The 21,108-nt window shown below is 39.0% G+C and overlaps 1 protein-coding gene across 1 annotated transcript in view; it reads left to right on the top strand.

Annotated features, from left to right (window-relative positions):
* The window catches only part of LOC309401934 (macrophage mannose receptor 1-like), a 46,146-nt gene extending 29,691 nt beyond the window's left edge, over window positions 1-16,455 (top strand). The window contains exons 19-30 of the mRNA XM_081971312.1: window positions 222-322; window positions 702-844; window positions 1,687-1,801; window positions 3,989-4,134; window positions 5,324-5,426; window positions 6,538-6,767; window positions 7,936-8,101; window positions 8,727-8,879; window positions 12,362-12,472; window positions 13,705-13,908; window positions 14,984-15,022; window positions 16,133-16,455. Coding sequence (XP_081827438.1) covers window positions 222-322; window positions 702-844; window positions 1,687-1,801; window positions 3,989-4,134; window positions 5,324-5,426; window positions 6,538-6,767; window positions 7,936-8,101; window positions 8,727-8,879; window positions 12,362-12,472; window positions 13,705-13,908; window positions 14,984-15,022; window positions 16,133-16,359 — 1,738 coding nt within the window. The 3' untranslated portion in view covers window positions 16,360-16,455. The remainder of the gene's footprint in view (window positions 1-221; window positions 323-701; window positions 845-1,686; window positions 1,802-3,988; window positions 4,135-5,323; window positions 5,427-6,537; window positions 6,768-7,935; window positions 8,102-8,726; window positions 8,880-12,361; window positions 12,473-13,704; window positions 13,909-14,983; window positions 15,023-16,132) is intronic.
* Window positions 16,456-21,108: the final 4,653 nt, after the last annotated feature.

The following is a 21,108-nucleotide window of genomic DNA, read 5'->3' as shown; positions in this document are numbered from 1 at the left end:
AATCCCAGTTCCAATTTCCACTGTAATTCAAGGACTATGTGTAATTTCTCAATATTTGTTAGCATGCCATACCATTTTGATTATAGTCTTTCAGTTACTATTGTTTAACATTGTCAATATTGGTGGGAACATGTCCTAGCCTTGGAACAGCCCTTCTTGAGCTTCCAGCAGTTGTTTTGAGCTCAGAGCATCATAGGTGACTGTGAAATATTTTTCTTCAGCTGGATGGATGGAACTCCAGTGACATATGAAGCCTGGGCCCCCAGTGAACCCAACTTTGCCAATGAAGATGAACACTGTGTAGTTATGTATTATGATTCAGGCAAGTAAAATAAACTTCAGGTTTTCAGCAGTTCTTTGTATGTGCATGATTAGGATATGAACGAGTAGTCAGTAAGTGAGGATTACGTCTATTCCAGGGGTGTCAAACTCGTGCCGTCATGGCATCATCGCGTGACATATTGGGACTCCCCCCCTTCGCTACACCAGATGTGGGTGGGGCCAGCACGTGATGCATCTGGCCAACAGGCCATGAGTTTGACAGCCCTGGTCTGTTCTTTCACATGTACTTGTAGGATTCTAGTATGTACTATTGTACTTTGCACTATTATTATTTTGGTTGTAACACATAGCTAACCTGTTACTATTTATTTTAAGAATAATTTAATCTTCCACGGTGACAATGTAATTTCTTTGATCAGGTTTATGGAATGATATAAACTGTGGTGCTGAGAAAAGCTTCATCTGTGAGAGACACAATAGCTCTGTCCGTTCAACTCCAGCGCCCACATTACCTGCAACTCCAAAAGGGTGCAGTGAAGGTTGGCTTTGGTTTAATGACAAGGTAAGTGATACAGTTAATGTAAATATTTTGAGGTAGAATTACTGTTCAAACATCCTAAAGGCAAATATAAATACATTGAGATTGCTTTAGGTAGCCAATGGTCTTTTTAGACCTGTCAATGAATACAGGTAGTTCAGCAAGAGATATCTTCATGGGCATTTTTTTTTTTTTGCCAGAAATGGACAAAAAAAATCAGTTTTCAACAACAGAAAATGGGATAAATCATGGTCACATGACTTCAGAACACAGCAAATGTCTATAAGTGTGGGCTCATTGCCAAGTGCCCAAAATGTGATCACATGACTGTGGGAGAGAGGAATCATCAAAACTTTAAACCTCCCTTTTGGGGAGTGTCTCATAACTGTGAATGCTTGCTAAGTGACTATAGGCATATCTATAAGCAACATCATCTCTCTTCCTTGAATGGTAAATCCAAGGCCAGCAAGATTTTGAAAGATTCGGGCACTTTCTTTTTTTCATTAGTCCCTCTCTCCTGGGTGCTTTCCAGAAGTAGGATGGCAGTGACAAGCTGACTGTATAACAAGCATCAATACAAAATTACTAAGAAGTCAATTATATCATAAAAAGCAGACAGTAAATTTGTATATAGTTAAATCATGAAAAGGTTAGCTTTATTACTGCTTATATTTTTCCCAAAAGAAAGTGGTGAATTTGATTTTATTATTACTGTTTTACTACTACTGAATTACATTCTAAATTCTGTTAAATATTCTGATTTCATTTAATGATTGATGATTCTATATTGATTGTTTCTATTACTTTTTATTTATTTAAATCCTTTCTTGATTGATGGATTTTTTGAGGCATTCTTATTCTTCTAGTGCTTCAAAATATTTGGTTTCATAGAAGAGGAGAAGAAAAACTGGAGCGCTGCACGTGATCACTGCAGAAACCTAGGAGGAAACCTGGCTAGTATACCAAGCAAAGCTGTTCAAGGTACAATCACTTTTCTAAATCATATGAATTACGTAAGCTTAACGTTTCTTTTAAAATCCAGACATTTCTTTTAAAATTACTTTTATAAGAATTACTATGCCCAATTTTCTTTTCTCAGCTCCAGTTTATATAAGCTTTTGCTATTAGAAGATATGAAATTGAAATTGCCACAATTCTTAGGATCTGCTCCTTCTCTATGGTCCCATGCCCATTCTTAGTCCATTCCCAATTCAAAGGTTGCCATGCTGAAATGATAAAGGAAATAAGAATCCAAAATAATTTTACAATAATATAAAAAATGTGCATTGGCAGTAATATGTGAGTAAAGTATCAGTTAAAGCAGTTAGAAATGTGTAACTGGATTGTTTCAAAGCAGAGTTTGAAAGAATATTTTTAGAGCAACACTTATATATTTATTTATTGCGCTTAACGGTCAAGTTGATGAAGAACCAACCTTTTCCCATAGTTATCTGGAAAGTATAAACTGAAACTTAGATAAAATACACAGATTATATGATGAAGTGAGCTCATTCGTTGGCTCAGAGTTCTGTATCAGTACATTTTGATAGATAGCTTTATATTTCAATCTTGTGCTAGGTAGGAAAAGCTGTTGATGTGCTGACCAGAATCTGGAAGCCTGTTGAGCCTGGGTGGGGCAAAACATATTTCAGTTCAATCCTAATATCACTAAGTAGTTAGGACTGTTGAGCTATTTGTCCCCACTTGATCAAATACATTTTTAGATAGGTTTCCAGTCAGCTCCCAAGTATGGTTGAAGTGCTTGGTGATCTATAAAACCTATCATGGCATGCAGCTTGGCTATCTGTGGAATTGTCTGGATCCAATGGTTTCTGATTGCCAAGTATTGTATTTTCTGGCATATAAGGCGACTGGGCGTATAAGACGACCCCCTACTTTCAGGCACCCCAGCTGACTGAAGGCCTCCATGCTGCTGGGCTTCTGTAGTTTGAGCTCAGCGCCTTCCTTATACAGACCGCCAGCCAGACCTTACTAAGCTATCCCAGCACTCATCCATCCAACTGCCCAGGCAGGAGTGCTGTGGTTATGGATTGAAAGGCCGGCATCTGCTCTGGTGGCAGCGTGGCTTTTTGCTTGGCGGCGTTGCTTTTTCTTTTCTTTTGGTTTTTTGTATGGCCTTTCTTATACCCGGCATATAAGATGACCCCCGATTTTTTAAATAATTTTTTGGGTTAAAAGGCCATCTTATATGCCGGAAAATATGGTACATTCAGTCTGGGTCCCTTCTATTAAATGTTGTCATCCTCTGGGAGGGAAGTTTGCCCTCTGTATTGCAGCCCCCCTACCCCTACCCAATCTGGAGCAGGAGCTTGCCAGACCAGAGCCCTTCAGACTTAGTTCTGATCCCAAACCTGGGGTTAATGAATTTTGGGGGCAGGTGTTGTGGTTTCATCTTATTGCTATTGTTTTGGGTGGATATGTCTGTGCTATTTCATGCACTGTGGATTGGTGGATTTGGCAAGCTACCTAGAGTCTGCTAGACTGGGCAACCATAACATGACCAACATAGCTAAAATGCCATGTTTATTAAAAAATTGGGCATCTGATGGTAACAGCAATTGCAATAAAGTTAGTAACTCTTGTAAAAATGTCCAGTGACCTGCCAACTAATCAGAATAAAAAATTTACTTATCCCATAGTTTAGCTAATCAACATATGAGCAACTTTTACTCCAAATACTGGCAACCAAGATGAACAGGCATGGTTTTTGGCTATTAAAACATCAGGAACATGAGATGGAAGCTACAATCTGAATAATTCAATTTATGGCAGCAGTATAAATTGTGCATCTTTTCTTCTGCTATCCTCCTTTTATTCTGTTCTGTTCTGTGGTCTTGGTACCTTCTAGTATACTAAAGGAATGAATCCTCCTGCCAGAATATACCTGGCAGGCAGAAACAATTGGATATAGGAGCACTATGCCATGAAAGGCTTTATAGATGATCACCAGGAATGTTCTTACGATGGGAACATAGAAATGGCAGTCATAAATATTGTACGTGAACAGAGTTTGGTCTGGTATACTGAGGTAGTTTTTAAAATCTAATATAATCAAAGTAAACTTTTGAAAAGTTGGAACAAAACGTAATTGGTTATGAGCCTGACATACTTTATTGTAAATATATATCTGTATTCCTCCCCCCTCAGCTTTTCTCACAGTGCAATTACAAAGTGTTAGTGGTACTATTTGGACTGGATTGACTGACAAGAATTGGAGGGGACGTTTCCTGTGGACTGATGGGAGTGGAGTCTATTTTACAAATTGGGCTAAAGGGTCACCTCGTTTATACCATGTAAGTCTAATTCGTTGGGTTTTATTCTATTTCCCCACAAATCTGTAGTTAATCTCTTGATGTTGAATTCCTGCAATAATATAAAATCTATATGGAAAGGAGTCCTTTTTTTGTGATATGGCTGCCATATCAATTTAATGAATGAATACATAAATGAATAAAATGGGTGATATTTCAGATTTTTCGGTCTATTAAATAAGAAAAATCTGCTGTACTTTCTCCTCATCAATAGAGGGTGATATAATACTGGGAAAAAAATCAGCTTTTACTTGTGTTGCTCTTTTTATGAATGGAAAAATCCCATGAATATTATGTTTTGGAGAATTTTACTATTGCCAACACTTGATTAAAGGAAAAAACAATCCAGTAAAATGAAATTTAAAATAAAAAAATCTATGGAAGTAAAAAATACAAATATGTAAAATTAAAATAAGTATGGAGAAGAAAGGACCCTGCCGGGTTTAGAATGCCCGATACATAAAGCTAGTTACAGCCTTCAAATTCACAGAAGTGATTTGATTCTCATGGCTGCTTAGCTTTGATGTATGCAATGAGCTGAGCACAGTATCCCAAAGGGCAAAGCTTGGTGACACGAGCAAAGAACTCATTCCCCATCTTAGGGCCTAGAAGGATCAGTGTGGCATCTTTGAAGGCTTCTCCAGTTTGTCTCCATGATTGTGTTTGTGCGTATACGTCTCTTCAAGGATTTGCCAAAGAAACATAGTGGCTCTGAATGGGACTTTTGGGAAGAGATGGCTGTCTAAATGGTTCCTTTGCCTGAGACGGCACATATTCTGAACAACCTTAGCATGTTAGCCATTAACATTCCTGAAGTACCCTGGCTATAAAGGTTCATTGAAGCTATTGTTAGAGACCACTGACTTCCTTCTATCCCCTCCATTCTATACCATAGTCAGTGGCAGCATCTTCCTTTGAAGAAAAGATTTCATCCAATGATGGAGGCTCAATAGGCTTCTGTGGTATGTGCTTCAGGATGCTTCTGTGCTAGACTCCACAGGACATCATGACACATGACAGATACTGACATGGCAATCATCTTCTATAGTTACCAGAAACAGAAAAACACATTTATTTTCTTTTGATATTAAGGAGGGTTCGAGAAAAACACTGTTCCAATCATGATACCAGTGACTGTATTTGGCTTTCTTGCTATGCAAATACATTATAGGGTAACTGCGTTTTTATGGTGACAAAACCTGAAAGGTTTGCAGGATATTGGAGAGTTGGATACTGTTCTTCTAATATGACCTACATCTGCCAAAAAAATACTGGTAAGTTTGTAGAAATCTTGGGAAATAATTCAGTTTCAGAGAATAAGGACATGTAATTTATATCAGGGGTTTCCAACCTGTAGTCCGTGGCTCACTAGTTGGCTGTGTGGGGTTTGCAACTGGGCCATGGAAATGGTGGTGAGCGTGTGCTCGTGTGTTCGCAATCTCACTTGTGTGAGCAGCAGGTGAGTGTGGGCATGCGTGCTCCATTTGCATGAGCAGCAGCTACCAGTCCGCAAAGCTGAAAACGTTGGGGAACTCTGGTTTAGATTATCTTCTACAAATCAATATCAGAATTTGAAAAAAGAGGATTTGTAAGCTATAATTTTGATCATTATATAGATTCTAGGAAGAAGATCAATATGATGCAACTTAGGATAGTTGGAGAGGTTAAGCATATAACTACATCGATATATCTAGTTGTAGCTGCTATGAAGAACATTGGAATCTTTCTTTCTTTCCTATTTTTCTTCAACTTTTTTTTCTTTTCTTGAATTTTTACTTTTGCTTGATTACTTCTATTTTTTTCTTCTCTACTTTATGTTAGTTTGCGTTAGATTTTATCATCTATTTAAAAAATTTTAAAAAAATTTGAATATATAAAAAGAAAAACCTGGGTAAATAAACATGTTTGAGCCAAATAAGATTGCAACAAGTCAGATATGGTAATCAAGAAAATATATTGTGAAGGAAAGTATAGAAATAATAAATTTAAATCACAGAACCATCAACTTCAGGAGGTATTTCAATAAAGTGAACTAACAAACACAATCGTAATACCAACGATCTGAAGCCCAATGTAAAGGCTTTTAGTCGCATTGAATCAATTAATTGGCCAAAAGGTATTCAGCAGATGTCTTGTGTTCATAAGTTCACATATTTGGGATAACTAAAGATATACATTTATATTATACCTCAAGGCCTCTTTAAAGTGATTCACTGTACCAATTTGTTTAATGTGCTCTTGGTTTTTTTTAGTATTAAGCATTCTCATGGTATGGAACTGAGAGGATATTTTAAGAAAAAATAGAAATTAAATATTAAGGGTTTTCAAAATTAAAAAAAATAGCAGGACAGTGTGAGATCTTGACTGATTTTTTTTAAAAAATAGGTCCTGAACGTTACTCTGAACCAACAGTTCCAGCATCTCACTATATCAGTTATGGAAATAGCAGCTATTCTATGGTTAGTACCAAGATGACCTGGGAAGAAGCAAAGAAGAAATGTGAATCTGAAAATGCAAAACTTGCCACCATTGTAGACCCCTATGCAGAATCATTCATATGGCTGCAAGTGCTCAAATATAAGAAGCCTGTGTGGATTGGACTAAGCAGCAAAGAGGTAAGAACAGAATCTATATGTTCACAATGAAGCCCCATATTTAAAATTGTATACTTGGAAAAATTAGCACATAGATAAAAGATTCAAGAAGCGGATTTCTAAGAGTAGAAAGTGTTATAGTTGAGGTGGTCCTTGTTTAGCAACCATATTTGGGGCTGGCAACTATTGTTAAACAAAGAGCCCACTAAGTGAAATTGCAACTGCTTATGATCTTACTTCAGCTTTCCCTTGTTTTTACTGATCTCCAAAGGTTGTAAATGCAAAGATAAAATTCCTTTTTCATCTCTGCTGTAAGTGTCCATCACTAAATGAGACCCCTGACATGACATATATGTGATAATTTTCTAAATGGACCTTGAAGACTAAATGCTTTCACAGAATTGATTTATTTCTGTAAAAGATTTATATGGTTCCTATTTTAAGCAGCTCTGGGTGGCTTTTTCTCACAGTTAAGGAAGAGGACATGGAGTCCAGTTGGCAATGAAAAAGGGGTACAGGTAGTTAACAACCATTCACTCAGCAACCATTTGAAGTTACAATAGTGCTCAATGGTAGTTATGCCTGGTCCTCAAATTGCAACGCTCCTGGGATCACATGATCAAAATGCATGTTCTTTGCAGCATTCCATCTTTTCAGATGACAAAAAGTACTTCAACTTACCCTACCTTTTGGCCCTGGATTTGATTCCTGCCCACAACTACCCTGATATTCCTCACTGCCCCACCCTGTTTTTTTCATTTCCCTGCTGACAAGACACACCTGGCTAAAACAGCTGCTTGTCTTCTGCAAGGCTGTTGTGGAGGGTTGGCAGAGCAGGTGATGGGGCAGTGGTGGAGTGGAAGATAGCCAAAATTGCAGAGGGTGGAGAGAGAATGTATGGGGAATTGAAGCAGAGGTGCATGTGGCAGGGTAGGAATAATGCAAGGTTGTTGCCTAATGATGATGTACAGTGCAGTCGTATCCTAATTACAACAACCAGGACTGCTGGAACTGCTTTTGCTAAGTGATGTCATGACACCATGTTTCACTAAATGGGTGCTTTGCTTAGCAATGTAAATTCCTGTCCCACTTAGAGTTTTTAAGTGAGGATTGGCTATAGTGAAATTAAATCAACAATACGTTTCCTTGCACTTCCTGTAATTATTCCCTTATGCATTTTGGTTTTCAGAGTGATGCTAGGTACAAGTGGATTAGTAACTGGAGGCTAGTGTACACTAACTGGGCTGCTGGAGAACCATTGCATAAGGTAGCCTGTGTCTACCTAGACACTGATGGTTATTGGAAAACAGGAAATTGCAGTGAAAAATACTTCTCTGTTTGCGAGAGATATTATGGTAAGAAAAATAATGTGTCCATTTTAATAGAATTTGCATTTTAATTTTAGTTAGTGCCTAATTACTAAAAGTGGCATATACAGGTAATTCTCCACTTACAACAGCTCATTTAGTAACCATTCAAAGTTATAACGACATTGAAAAAAATGAAGTGTTTTTCACACTTACGATTGTTACAGCATTTTCACAATCACGTGATCAAAATTGGGATGCTTTGTAACTCACTCATATTTATGACAGTTGTAGTGTCCAGGTCATGTGTTCACCTTCTGACAAGCCATGTGATTGGGGACCGAACAACAATCGTAGTGATTCACTTAACAACTGTGGCAAGAAAGATAGTAAAATGGTCCACATTAACTTTACAACTGTCTCACTTAGCAACATAAATTTGGGGCTCAATTATGGTCATAACTTGAGTGCTACCTATATCATAAGCTAAGATTTTAAAAATGGGAGGGGTCTAATGAGTTTCACATAGAAAATAATGAATTTATGTTATATCTTACTGTATTATTTTATTATAGTTATTATTTATCCTGCTTATTATTAATACTTTCCTTAGTGGCTAGTTGCTTGCATATGCACTTTCTTTAATAAAGAAAACATATTTGTTTCATAACAGGTGTAGTGCCAACTGAGATTCCACAATTGCCAGGAAAATGCAAAACTTCCAAAAACAGCCAAATATCTTGGATTCCCTTTAGAGGTCATTGCTATAAAATTTACCTTCAAATAGTGTCTTGGCCAGAAGCATCCCTGTTGTGTTCTCATATAGGTTAGTATTCTTTTGAGGTGCTTAATGATAATAGTATGCTTAGGGAAATCTTGCCAGGTTCTACATATACAGTGATTTTGAATAAACACATCTGTGTCAAATTCAGCAGCAACCCCAACTTTTATTGTATTATATTCTACTCTATAGAGCTATTGAAAGAACAGCTGTTGAGAATGTAGGAAGATGTTATATAGAATATGCATATTGCGTTTCCCTGAAAATAAGACCTACCCAAAAATAAGCCCTAGCCTGATTTTAAGCATGAACCTAATATAAGTCCTACCCCAAAAATAAGCCCTGGTGAAAAATAAGATTAGGGGCAGGGCATGGCGAACACAGGAGGTGGTGAGCACATGTGATCTGATGGTGTCCGAAAGCAGCCATAACCTGCATAGGGCGAGTTGAGTACCTGTCCAAGCAGTAAGTGAAGGCAGAGGCATGAAATCCAGATGCGCAGAGTGGGCTGCAGGAAAGCCAAAAGTTGGTGGGCTGGAAAGGTAGGTGGCTGTGGGAGGCTCATGTTTGTGTGGTGGCAGCAGCAGCAGATGGAGGCAGAGGTGTGGTGAGAAGGCAGGCGATCCAGACATGTTGCGTGGGCCGCAGGAAAGCTAAGAGTCAGTGGGTCCGAATGGGCGATTGGCTGGGGAAGGCTAATCCTTATGTTTCTTGGTTTGTGGCCCTTGAGGTGGGTTGGGATCAACTGCCTTCTGTTCTGCACCTCTGTCTCTGCCTGTTGCTGATGCCGCCCCGTGAAGACGAGCCTCCTGTGACTCTTGCCTGTTCCTGCCCAACAACTCTCAGCTTTCCCATGACCCATATGGTCTGGGTCACCTGCCTTTCCCCCTGCACCTGCCTCCATCTGCCGTTTGGACAGGAAATCAACTCACCTGCACTGCATATGGTGCTGCACAACCCCAGAGTGAGCTTTCTTAGCTGCTGCTGGATACTGTCACTCCCCGTGCACTTGCCGCCTCTTGTGCAAAAAAATCATATTTCTGCAAAAATAAGACCTAGTGCTTATTTTGGAACCTCCCAAAAATATAAGATTAGGCCTTATTAGGTCATATTTTGGAGAAAGCATGAGTGGTATAAAGATAAAGTAGTATAAAGATAAATAAATACTTTTGTATATTTCATGTCCTTTGAAAATAATTATTAAAAGAAAGGTTTCAACTGAATAAAACTATCTGTTGGGATGAAAAGCAAGATAGTTCACCATGCAATAACTTCTTTCAATTTAATGATACACAGCTAGAAAGTTACATAGCAGCTATGTCAATTAAGGCTTGGTATGGTTGCTTAAGACACCTGAAGTCTTTTCAAAATGTCTGGAGATACCTAGAAGACATTTGCACATGACAGCTCAGAAAGAAAAGTAGCAGTGGTTTTATCTTACTAGCTACCCTGATAGAATTATCTTCTGGGCATATTCAAAAGTACTCAGCTGAACTCAAGAGAATCTTGATGGAACCTTAAACTTAACTTTAACAGTTAACATTAGCCTTGATGAACAGTTAAGGTAAGTAAGTATGTCTAGCTCAGTGGTGGATTCCAGATCCCGTTGCAACCAGTACGGTGCAATGGGGCCCAGCGTCCACCACATGAACACGCACAATGCACGCATGTGTCCTTACCTCTTGTAACATCTCCACAAGCCTCTGCAATGCTCCAGCTGGTTAGTGGAGCGTTGCATAGGCAACATGTGATCCGTGCGCATGGGCAGAAGCACAAAGGAGCTCAAATATAGGTAAGGAGCTCGGGCGGGCAGGTGGGACCTGCAGAGCACCGTACTGGAACAGTACCTGGTGCTCCGAACAGGCACCGGTACACCCGTACCAGGGCGTACCGCTTGCAACCCCCCCTGGTCTAGCTCAACAAAGAGAAGGATTAGGGGTGATGTGGTAGCTGTCTTCCCATACTTGAGAGGCGGTCACAGAGATGAGGGAGTTGACTTACTTTCCAAACCAAATTGAGGGTAGGATAAGAATAAGTGGAATCTCATTTAAGAGGCATCCTAAGAACTAAGGAGAAATTTCCTGACAATGACAGTAATTAACCAATGGAAAACAACTTGCCTCCTAAAGTTGTGGGAGCTCCATCACTGGAAGATTTCAAGAAAAGATTAGACATTCATTTGTCCAGGATGCATAAGGATTTCAGCCTTGAGCAGTGGGTTGGACTAAAACACCTCTAAGGAAGGTCCCTTCCAGCTCTATGATTTTATGATGTATCTGTGCTGAGCCTTCAAGCAACTACTCTTTAACTTCAGGGAGTGACTCAGGACAGATAGTATGGTCATCAAAACAGAATGTGTTTATCACTCTGGGTACTTATCATTTATTGTGTGCCATGATTTTATTATGTTTCTATAGCTAATGGCACACTCTCCAAATTGCATGTGATATAAGAGTGAATTTATGTTAATATCTTCTCTTTAAAGAAAAAAAATGTGTGTGTGTGTGTGTATATATATATGTGTGTGTGTGTGTGTGTGTGTTGTATTTGTACTGATAAATAAATAAAGGGAGACTAGTATAGATCTATTTCGAGCTAATTAGCTCTCATCAGCTAGCCATACCCTTACTGGGATTTGAACCCGGGCTGTATATATCATAGGCAGGAGTCTTAGCCACTAAGCCACGGGTTCTCTTCCTTATCAGTTGAGCCAGGGAAATAGGTATGTATTTGTGTTACAACCCCTGGTATGACTAAATATGGGAGGAAGGTCACTACTCCCTCTTTCTGTCCTTCGGCTTATCACAGAAGACCATGCAGGCAGAAAACCATATTTTTATTTTTACTGTTGCCTTTTTATATTTGTGTTGTATTTGTACTGATAAATAAATAAAGGGAGACTAGTCTACCTTTATTTATTTATCAATACAAATACAACACAAATATAAAAAGGCAACAGTAAAAATAAAAATATGGTTTTCTGCCTGCATGGTCTTCTGTGATAAGCCGAAGGACAGAAAGAGGGAGTAGTGACCTTCCTCCCATATTTAGTCATACCAGGGGTTGTAGCACAAATACACACACACACACACACACACACACACACACACACACACACACACACACACACACACATATATATATATATATATATATATATATATATATATATATATATATATATATATATATATTTGAATTGGAGTGGCAAATACTTTGGAGAATTTAGAACAAAAGAAATTGTTTTCTGTAATTCTTTCTGCAAAATTCTATTTGTGCAGAATGCTTGTTTAATTACCAAGTTTAATCTCTGTATCATTATACCCATCAAATAAACTGCAATGGTGTTTCATCATAAACATATTACATAATGCAAATCAAATAGATTTTGGAAACAGAGGAGGACTATTTGCATATTTAAGATATTCAAACCTAAAATTATTGCTTGTGATGGGAATGAAATCACCACTGTTTTGTTGGGGTGGGGATAGAATGTTAATGAGTCTGATCTACCTCATGTTTTATAGGTGGCACCTTGACTTCAATTGAAGACTCAACTGAATTACAATTTCTACAAGAAAAAATGGAACAATTTGAATATAGGGAATTTTGGATAGGCTTATACAAAAATCTGGATGGTAATTATTTAACTAATATTTATCTATATAAATAATAATAATCCCCCAGTTAAACTCTGCCTTGATGTTGTGCTGGGGCTTGTATTCTCTGAGAAATATGAGAGCTATGCCAGAGGTTCAACCATATTAGATTAGGTTTTGTCAGACAAAGAGTGTCTCTCCTATAAACAATATGATGAAATGTAACTTACAGAAAGTAATGTGCTAATGTGCTAGTGAAAAAAAAAGTGAAGAAACTCTTGAAGTCCAAACTGAAATACATCAAGGCTATTAATACCTGGATAATTACAATCATATACACATCGGAATCATGAACTGAACTCAGGCTGAACTAGAAGCCCTGCCAACACAGTAATGTTGACAGACTCTACTTAGCAAGGAAAATAACTTAGAAAGGATCGCTTTGAGGGAGATGTTTAGAATTATGAAATATAAATAAATAAACTAAAATAAAATAGATGGGTTTTGACTTTTTCAAGTCCATCAGACTGTTGAAGGGGAAAAAATGGCATTGGAAGAATATTTTAAGGATAGGGCAGCTAATATACCATGAAGGTTTACTGAGTAGTGGAGAGACCAAACTGGCTTCAGTCTGATCATTTGTTTGAGCTATTTTTTCATCCAGCTGTGCAGTTTATTGAGGGGTTTATATCTGACATTGATGAATAGGTAACGCTATCATGCATTCATGACGCAGGAATAAGTTGATTCTTGGTGAAGTTTGCTTACATGCAAATCTCTTCCATTTATGTTCCTCCTAAAACATTTAATTCCTATATGAGGTTCTGATAAAAGAGCATGTCTGTAGCTCCAAAGCTGAGGTGTCTGTGATGCTCTCTTTACTTTACTTTACTTTTATTTAGATTTCTAGACCACCCCCTCTCCCAAAAGGGACTCGGGGCGGGGTACAGTCAAATTAAAACACAAATACATAGGAATAAATATAAATACACAAATCCTTAAATTAGATGAGGAGGTTAAAAGACTGTATCTTAAAGTAAAGCTATTAAAACCATGTTAAAAATAACCCCTAAAAATACCCCAGAAAGTTAAAATTAACCCAACTAAAATATCTGGCAGGATACTTTGTTGTTTGCTTGCAGATGTTACATCACCCAATTAGATATCATTATTAGACTGAGTGTTAATATACTTCCATAGCATATGCCTTTCCATCACAGGCAGTTCTTTTCCTTTTTAAACATTATGCTATATATTTGTTTTATCTATAGGAGAATGGATATGGCAAGATAAAAGTGAACTTGCTTTTGTCAACTGGGATGAACAACAGTTCACTTCTGTGCACTATGATAGCGAAGAGTCCCTTGATGAGTTTTTTGACAAGTGTGTTTCCATGGATGTTAATTCGGGACAATGGTTCACGGGGCACTGTGGAGATTTTCAATCAAAACCATTTATTTGTAAAAGAAACAAAAGTAAGTTATTATCATTATCACAATGTTAGATTGAAGATAATATTTGATTATTGAATATATATTAAATCATATCATTTTATACAATTATAAAATACTCTAATTCATCTATTTTCTGCCTAGATGAATGCTACTTGGAATTATTCTTACCATGTTATTATCTGGTCATTTTTAAATTATATCCAAAAATATTTGAAGTTTTCCTGTATTTCTAATTTCTTGATGGACAGATTTTTCTACTGATATATGTTAAGAATCCTCAATGTAACTTACGTTTAATGTATTTTGTTGTTCACTTGACAGTCTTTCTAGATAGTTAATTATAATTTATCTTTTTCCATCCCTTCTTTCCTTCCTTCCTCCCTGTCTTGTCTTGTCATCTTTCTTCTTAGATTATTTCTGTTTCAAGTAATACATTATCTAAAATAAAATAATATATTAATTTTTGCTACCAATAATTGACACATTAATATTGATAATTAATTATATTGTTAGCAATTGATAAATGTTAAATCAACAAAGTTTTCTTTTCATCATTTGCTGTCCCTCAATTATTATTTCAACTTTTTATGGCACCAATGAACAATAATATTTTATTGCCAGGACATGGAACTGAATAAACTGAATATCAAAAGACAAGAATGATGCTATACAAAGTTTATTTCATAATATTTTACATCTGTTTAAAGAAGAAACTTTGGATTGCTTTATTATTACTTCTGAAATGTTGCATTTCTGTTTGGCTATTCTACCCATAGACTAAAATATTATTTTAATTTTTGTGTCTTAAATTATTCCTGATACATACTTTAAACACAGTCAATGAATTCAGATTCATATCAAACAATATCAACTTTTAATGGAAGCAAATATCTGTGAACAATCTTTTCAGACATTGTCCTGAAAATATATAATTCTTTCTTTTGAACTCATAAAGGTTTACTATAAATATCTGTTGTTTCAGAAAAATTGATTTTTTAAAAATTGTTTTGCATATCCTTCTTCATTGCTATCTTAGTGATATACAGTAAATCATGAATGGTAATTACATATTGAAAACATTTTGGTTATTTTCCAGTTACTGAAGAATCAACTATAAAGCCTACAGAAATGTCAGGTAAGAAAGTAAATTTAAATATTATTTTTTAAAGTTCAGGAAATACATTTTCCATATCTGTGAGCTGAATATAGCTCAAAAATACAGCAACCTATGTTTGTAGATTAAAAGATTTAGATGACAATAGAGTGTATTCAAAGTTGTTATGAAGACTTACCATATATCCAGTGAGTTGTTAAGTTACAATAGTTAAGTTTTACATATTTTTTCCTATTTTAATGAAATGGAAGCCGTGAAGATCCTTGAGGTGGCAGCCAATTGCCATTTTATTAACTTTTTTTTCTTAGAATGTACTGGAAATAATTTTGTTGTAGGCAACCTTGAGATTGTAGCAGCTTCTATCCAAATATCACAGTTGTCAATCATAAACAAGAATATTTTATAGATACAGTCTCAAACAACTATACCTTTATACATTTGGAAAAAATAAGTAAAAAGACAGGTCTGTAACATGTTTTGTTGCAGAACATAAAGAAAGAAAGAAAGAAAGAAAGAAAGAAAGAAAGAAAGAAAGAAAGAAAGAAAGAGATTTTTTTTTTAAAAAAAAATCAGCCGAAAGCAATATAAAATCTTATTGAATCTCTAAGGGTATTTTTCCCCCCACACGTCCAAAAATTGTATTCCTAACTTCCCCTGCCATAGATGAGATCACATGGATGATCTCTTTATATTTATGAAACCAAGACTTGAAAATCCTCCTTCTTCAATTAGTGTAATTAAATAATTGTGATTATTTTCAGTTCCCAAATAAATAATTAGCGATAAGTGATAGCCATAGCAATTTATACTTATATTTGCTGTGGAAGAATTCACATTTTCTAGCATCGAGTTTTACATCAAAATACTGTCAGTCCTAATCTTCTACAGATAACATGCATCAATTTCCTTTGGGATCTGAAATGAATGGGAAAAAACAATGCATTACAGTTATTTTCTTTTACTGAGTTACCGTTCACAAATTCCTGGGATTGGTAGTTGACTCTAGTTAGCTCTGCGTTTATTAGACTACTAGATAGGATGCAATCTCTCTTGGTTTCTTTCTCAATTAAAAAAACGTTTTTATCACAATATAACTGTATTCAGTGCTTTTTCTTTTCTTTGGTATTTTAGAGCAGAAAAGAGTGGCACCTCTATCAACACACGGCACAGTTGCGGTGGTAGTTATCCCAGTTATTTTCATAGTGATCGGTGCAGGAATCGCAGCCTATATTTTCTATAGAAGAAGAAACAGACCACAACAAGTCTCTGCTGGATTTGACAATTCTTTGTATAGTGACAATGTGGTTATTCTTCAAAAGGATTCACAATTCCTTGTAGACAATCAAGAATTAAATTAATCAATAATGTATCCAGAGATAAAATCTATTGGACACAATGCATTCAAAATGTAAGATTTTGAATTATATTGTTCATAAATTAATTAAAATATTTGGGGGGGGGGGGAATAGACCTTGTTAACAATATATTGTATATTGGTCTAACCCATGATATGAAAAGACTGAATTTATTAGTTACTGAGTAAAAACATATTTTGTATGATATACTTTCAAATGAAAGATTTTAATTAAAGAAGACTTAGAAGTGGTTCTTCTGCACACTGTGTAGAAAGTATACAAACATTCATTAAATCTATTATGATTCCTTTAGTGCTCTCTTCAAAGCAACTTTATATGGGGTTTCAAAATCATGTCACCTAAACCAGATATGAATCACGTTTCTACTATTTAATTAGTGTTTCCTGTGTGCGGAATCAAAACTACATCTTTAACACACAGTTAAATGGTCTTTTTCTTTTCCTTATGTGAATCTCAACAAATTTCTAAGAACATCCTGCATCAATGCCCAGATAAAGCCACCTGCTGCCTCACAGGCAGCAATGTCCCCATTTATCTTCTTGCTGGCCACAGGTGTTCGCTTTATACACTGCTCAGCGTGCAACAGGTGTATGTACATCAGTGATGTGCAGTGAGGTTTATGGCTGGTGAGGCACTGACACAGTGGTGGGTTTCAGATTTTTTTAGACTTGTGGACTTCAACTCCCAGAATTCCACAGCCAGGCATGCTCAGTTCCGATTTAAAGCGACAGCATTTGTTTTTCTCTTTTTCTTTTTCTTTTTCTTCTCCCTTCCCCTCCTTCCTCCCTCTCTCCCTCCCTCCTCTCTCAAACACGCACACACACACACACACGTTGGATTGGACTATCTCTCCTACCCCCTTCCCTCTCTCTCACTCTCTCTCTCTCAAACACACACACACACGCACACGAAGTTGGATTGGAGGTAGAGCACCGGTGAGGAGACCACAGGAGGAGACAGGAAGCCAGTCAAAGAGCCATACTGGAGCACACACACTTTCCCCCAGCCCTGGAAGGATCCAGCCCAGCTTCATTGATTACAGGTTTGAAAAGGCAATGTGGCTCTGCCTGGAATCAAACTACACTTGGGGAGGGAGAGCACAAGGTAGAGTCCTTCCCTCCAGCCTTTGCCCAAAGCTCCGCACCAGGGGGATGAAGTTTGAATTCCTTCCCCTCCCTCCGACCCACATGTACCTTTTCCAGCTGTTTCAGAGAGGATTTCAACTCTGCTCTTGCCTCGGGTCCTCTGAAGAAGCCCTGCCCAAACGAGCGCCTTCTACTATGAGGCAGGAGAACTGCATGCTTCACCTACGTCAGGAATTTTTGGGCTTTTAACCCTTGCTTAACTCTGCTCGAGTGATCATAAGACGCCTAAAGTCAGACTAGATGAGGCATGCAGTTCTCCTGCCTCATAGTAGAGGGTGCTTTTTTATAGGCTTTTTAAAACATTTAAGCAGAGTCATCCACGGTGAGGCAGCAACTAGCTCAGCCTGACCTCAGCTCTCGCCTTTTTCCTTTTACATTTTCTTTTCTTTTCATGATGACAGTGGTGAGGCTGTGCCTCCCCGGCCTCACCTGACTGCACATCACTGATGTACATAAATACCTTTTTCTAGAGATTATTCAAGAAAAGCAGCTCCTTTTTTGGTTCTAGACCCTGAATGTTATGCCTGCCCTTGCTACACCAAATCTCAAACAATTCCAAGTAATATTCCTTATTAGGTGTTATCATTTACACAAAGCATATGCCAGGGAATTCTGGATTCATGATCACCCTGCCATGCTTGTGTGACTAGAGGTTACTGATATGTAAGGAGGGGGGAAGGGACTTTAATTTTCAAAAAGGAGTGCATCTGAAAATCCAGAGAAAGACACTGTATGTCCAGTTGACATAAATATACCATCATACAGTGGTGTGATGCACAGGATGGTGGAGGGACTTACTAGAGCAACTTGTGACCTTCTCTCTTGGCTTCTTCATTGATTGTTTGTGGGAAGGTTGTGGGAAGGTCACAAATGGCAATCATGTGAGGGGTGGATTCTGCAATCACTGTTATAAATTTATTCCTGAATGTCCAAATTGCAGTCCAATGAGTATAGAGTGCTACAATGATCGGAACTTAGAAGACCGGTGAATAAGCATGACACATTCAACACTGTTGAAACTTTGAACAGTTGTTAAACTGTTAAACCTGGCAGCACAAAGAAACAACAGCCAATGACTTAATAGCCATAGCCAGCCATCAACACCCCAATCAACAACTAAACTCCCACATACAACCATAAATACCATGGATAGAATAGCCCAAAATACATATTCTGCTAAGGAAAAGCTCTTTGAGGACAAGTCTGAAAGCTCGTAAGTCAAAATCTCTGGCACCAATGACTGACCTAGATTGGATCCTGCAATCTGAAAGATGGCAAAAACAAATTAACTGCTATACACTATTGTTGCCTTTGATGAAAGTGTTCTTTCTGTAACCAACAATAAAGCTAATCTTGAGGTAACTTACTTTTTATAGGATCCAATCTGAGCCAGTCATCAGGGCTAGAGGTTTGCTCTTCCAAATTTTCAGACTTGAACTAGAGCCCATCCTCAGCGAACTTCTCAATCTCCAGGATGTGTGAGATTGAGAAGTTCCATGAGGACGGGCTCCAGCATGAGTGTCAGCATTCCAAATATCATGCAGAATTAAATCAGAGTCCAAGGCAAAACTATCCTTAAAGTTCCAATTTAATAAGACAGACATGTTGGCATCGTGCTGTAGAATCCCAATTCTGGAAGTTATATAAGATTCCCACCCAGTTGAAACTTCATGATCTTGTCCCCACACCCACTAATCCATCATATGCTCCAATTTTCTTCTTCCACGCTGTCATCTCCACCCTGCTGGTTCCGGTCAGTTGCCAAGGTGTGGAGACAAAGAATAAGCTTCTAGAAAGGATTTTTTTATTTTGAAAACAACACATTCTACCCATTGCTATCCCTCCCTTAATGAATATGCATACTAAAGATGAAGCTAGAAGAGAGAGTGTGGCAGGCCAAAGATTCTTAAAGGAACCGCTGCAGGCCTGACAATGAGTCTGAAAGCTTGGAAGAACAAACCTCTGATCCTGGTGACCAACTCAGACTGGATCCTGCAAAATTATTCTGGGACACATATGTATATTTGCCTTTGGTCACTACTGTTTATAGCCTATAGCCGGGATGGCGAACCTATGGCATGTGTGCCACCTGTCAGGGCACACAAGACATTGCCCTGTCAGCTGGCCAGCATGCATGCATGCGCTGGCCAGCTGACCAGCTTTTTTTAAAGCCATTTTTCGCCCTCCCCAGGCTCCAGAGGCTTTATAGGAGCCTGGGGAGGATGAAAAGAGTCCCCCTGCCCCCACAACCCCCCCCGGAAGCTTCAGGAGCTGTCCTGAAGCCCCCGAAGCACAAAAAACTGGCCCTATGGGCAAACCGGAAGTTCGGGAATGGACTTCCGGTTTGCTTGTAGGGTTGGTTTAAGCCCTCCGGAGGCTTCAGGGACCTTCAGGAGGCTTCCCTGAAGCCTCCAGAGGCAAAAGAATGACCCTATGAGCAAACCAGAAGCCCCCAGGGGGGGTGGGGGAGGCTATTTTCGCCCTCCTATAAAGCCTTTGGAGCCTGGGGAGGGCAAAAAAGACATGCAAAAATGGACGGGAGCGCCTGTAGTGCATGCATGTGCACTGGGGGGGTCACGCATTGCATTATGGATGCAGCACAACTGCACACTACCCCACTGTGCTCCCCCCACTTATGGCACATGAGCCAAAAAAGGTTCGCCATCGCTATCCTAGGGTATGGGACCCGTAACATTCCTTGACTCCTTGCTCTAGTGCAGCGATGGCGAACCTTTTTGGGCTCCTGTGCCAAAAGCGGGGGAAGCACAAGGGGGTCGTATGCGGGTGTGCCATACCCATAATGCTATGTGCATGACCCCCTTGTGCATGTGCGCATGTGCACCCTGAGCATGTGCGCGCAACCCCCCCTTTTGGCCCACGATAGACCCGTTTTTCACCTTCCCCAGTTTCGAGAGGCTTTCAAGGAGCTTGGGGAGGGCAAAAACAGCCTCCCCTGCCCTCCTGAGACAGACAAGGGCTTCCCTCCCTCTCCACCCAAGCGGGCTACTTGCACGGCTCCAGCCCACTCTGATGAGGATCTGCGATCCAGAGCACTGCTGCTTCCAGCCGGGATATATTCTGCCAGGCCCTTGGCAGCGTCTTTATGCAGGTAGCTCGCCTCTCTGCCAGCAGCTCCTTCAGTATCCTGGCTGGAAGCAGCAGCGCAACAGTCGCTGTTACCAGGGGCAAAGGGGTGGCGGTGGCAAGAAAGGGAGACTGCTGCCCCTTCATCCCTTCCCCAACAGTGGCTGTTGTGCTTCCGCTTCCAGCTGGGATACTGGCGGAGGAGCTGCTGGCGGAGGAGCTGCTGGTGGGGAGGCGAGCTACCCACATAAAGACGCCACCGAGGGCCCAGCATAATATATCCCAGCTGGAAGTGGCAGCACTTCGGACTGTGGATTTTCATTGGAGCTGCAGGCTAGAGCTGTGCAAGAAGTCTGCTCGGGTGGGGGTGGGAGGGAAGGAAGCATGGGATTGCCTGTCTTCGCCACTGCCTCCCCTTTGCGCCTGGTACCTGGATGCTGCCAAGGGCCTGGCAGAATATATCCCGGCTGGAAGAAGCAGGGCAACAGCCGCCGCTACCAGG

This window comes from Natrix helvetica, assembly GCF_964273705.1.
Source record: "Natrix helvetica genome assembly, chromosome: Z".
NCBI lineage: Eukaryota > Metazoa > Chordata > Lepidosauria > Squamata > Natricidae > Natrix > Natrix helvetica.
The sequence above is the reverse complement of the archived record's forward strand: the minus strand, read 5'-3'. Positions and strand labels throughout refer to the sequence as shown.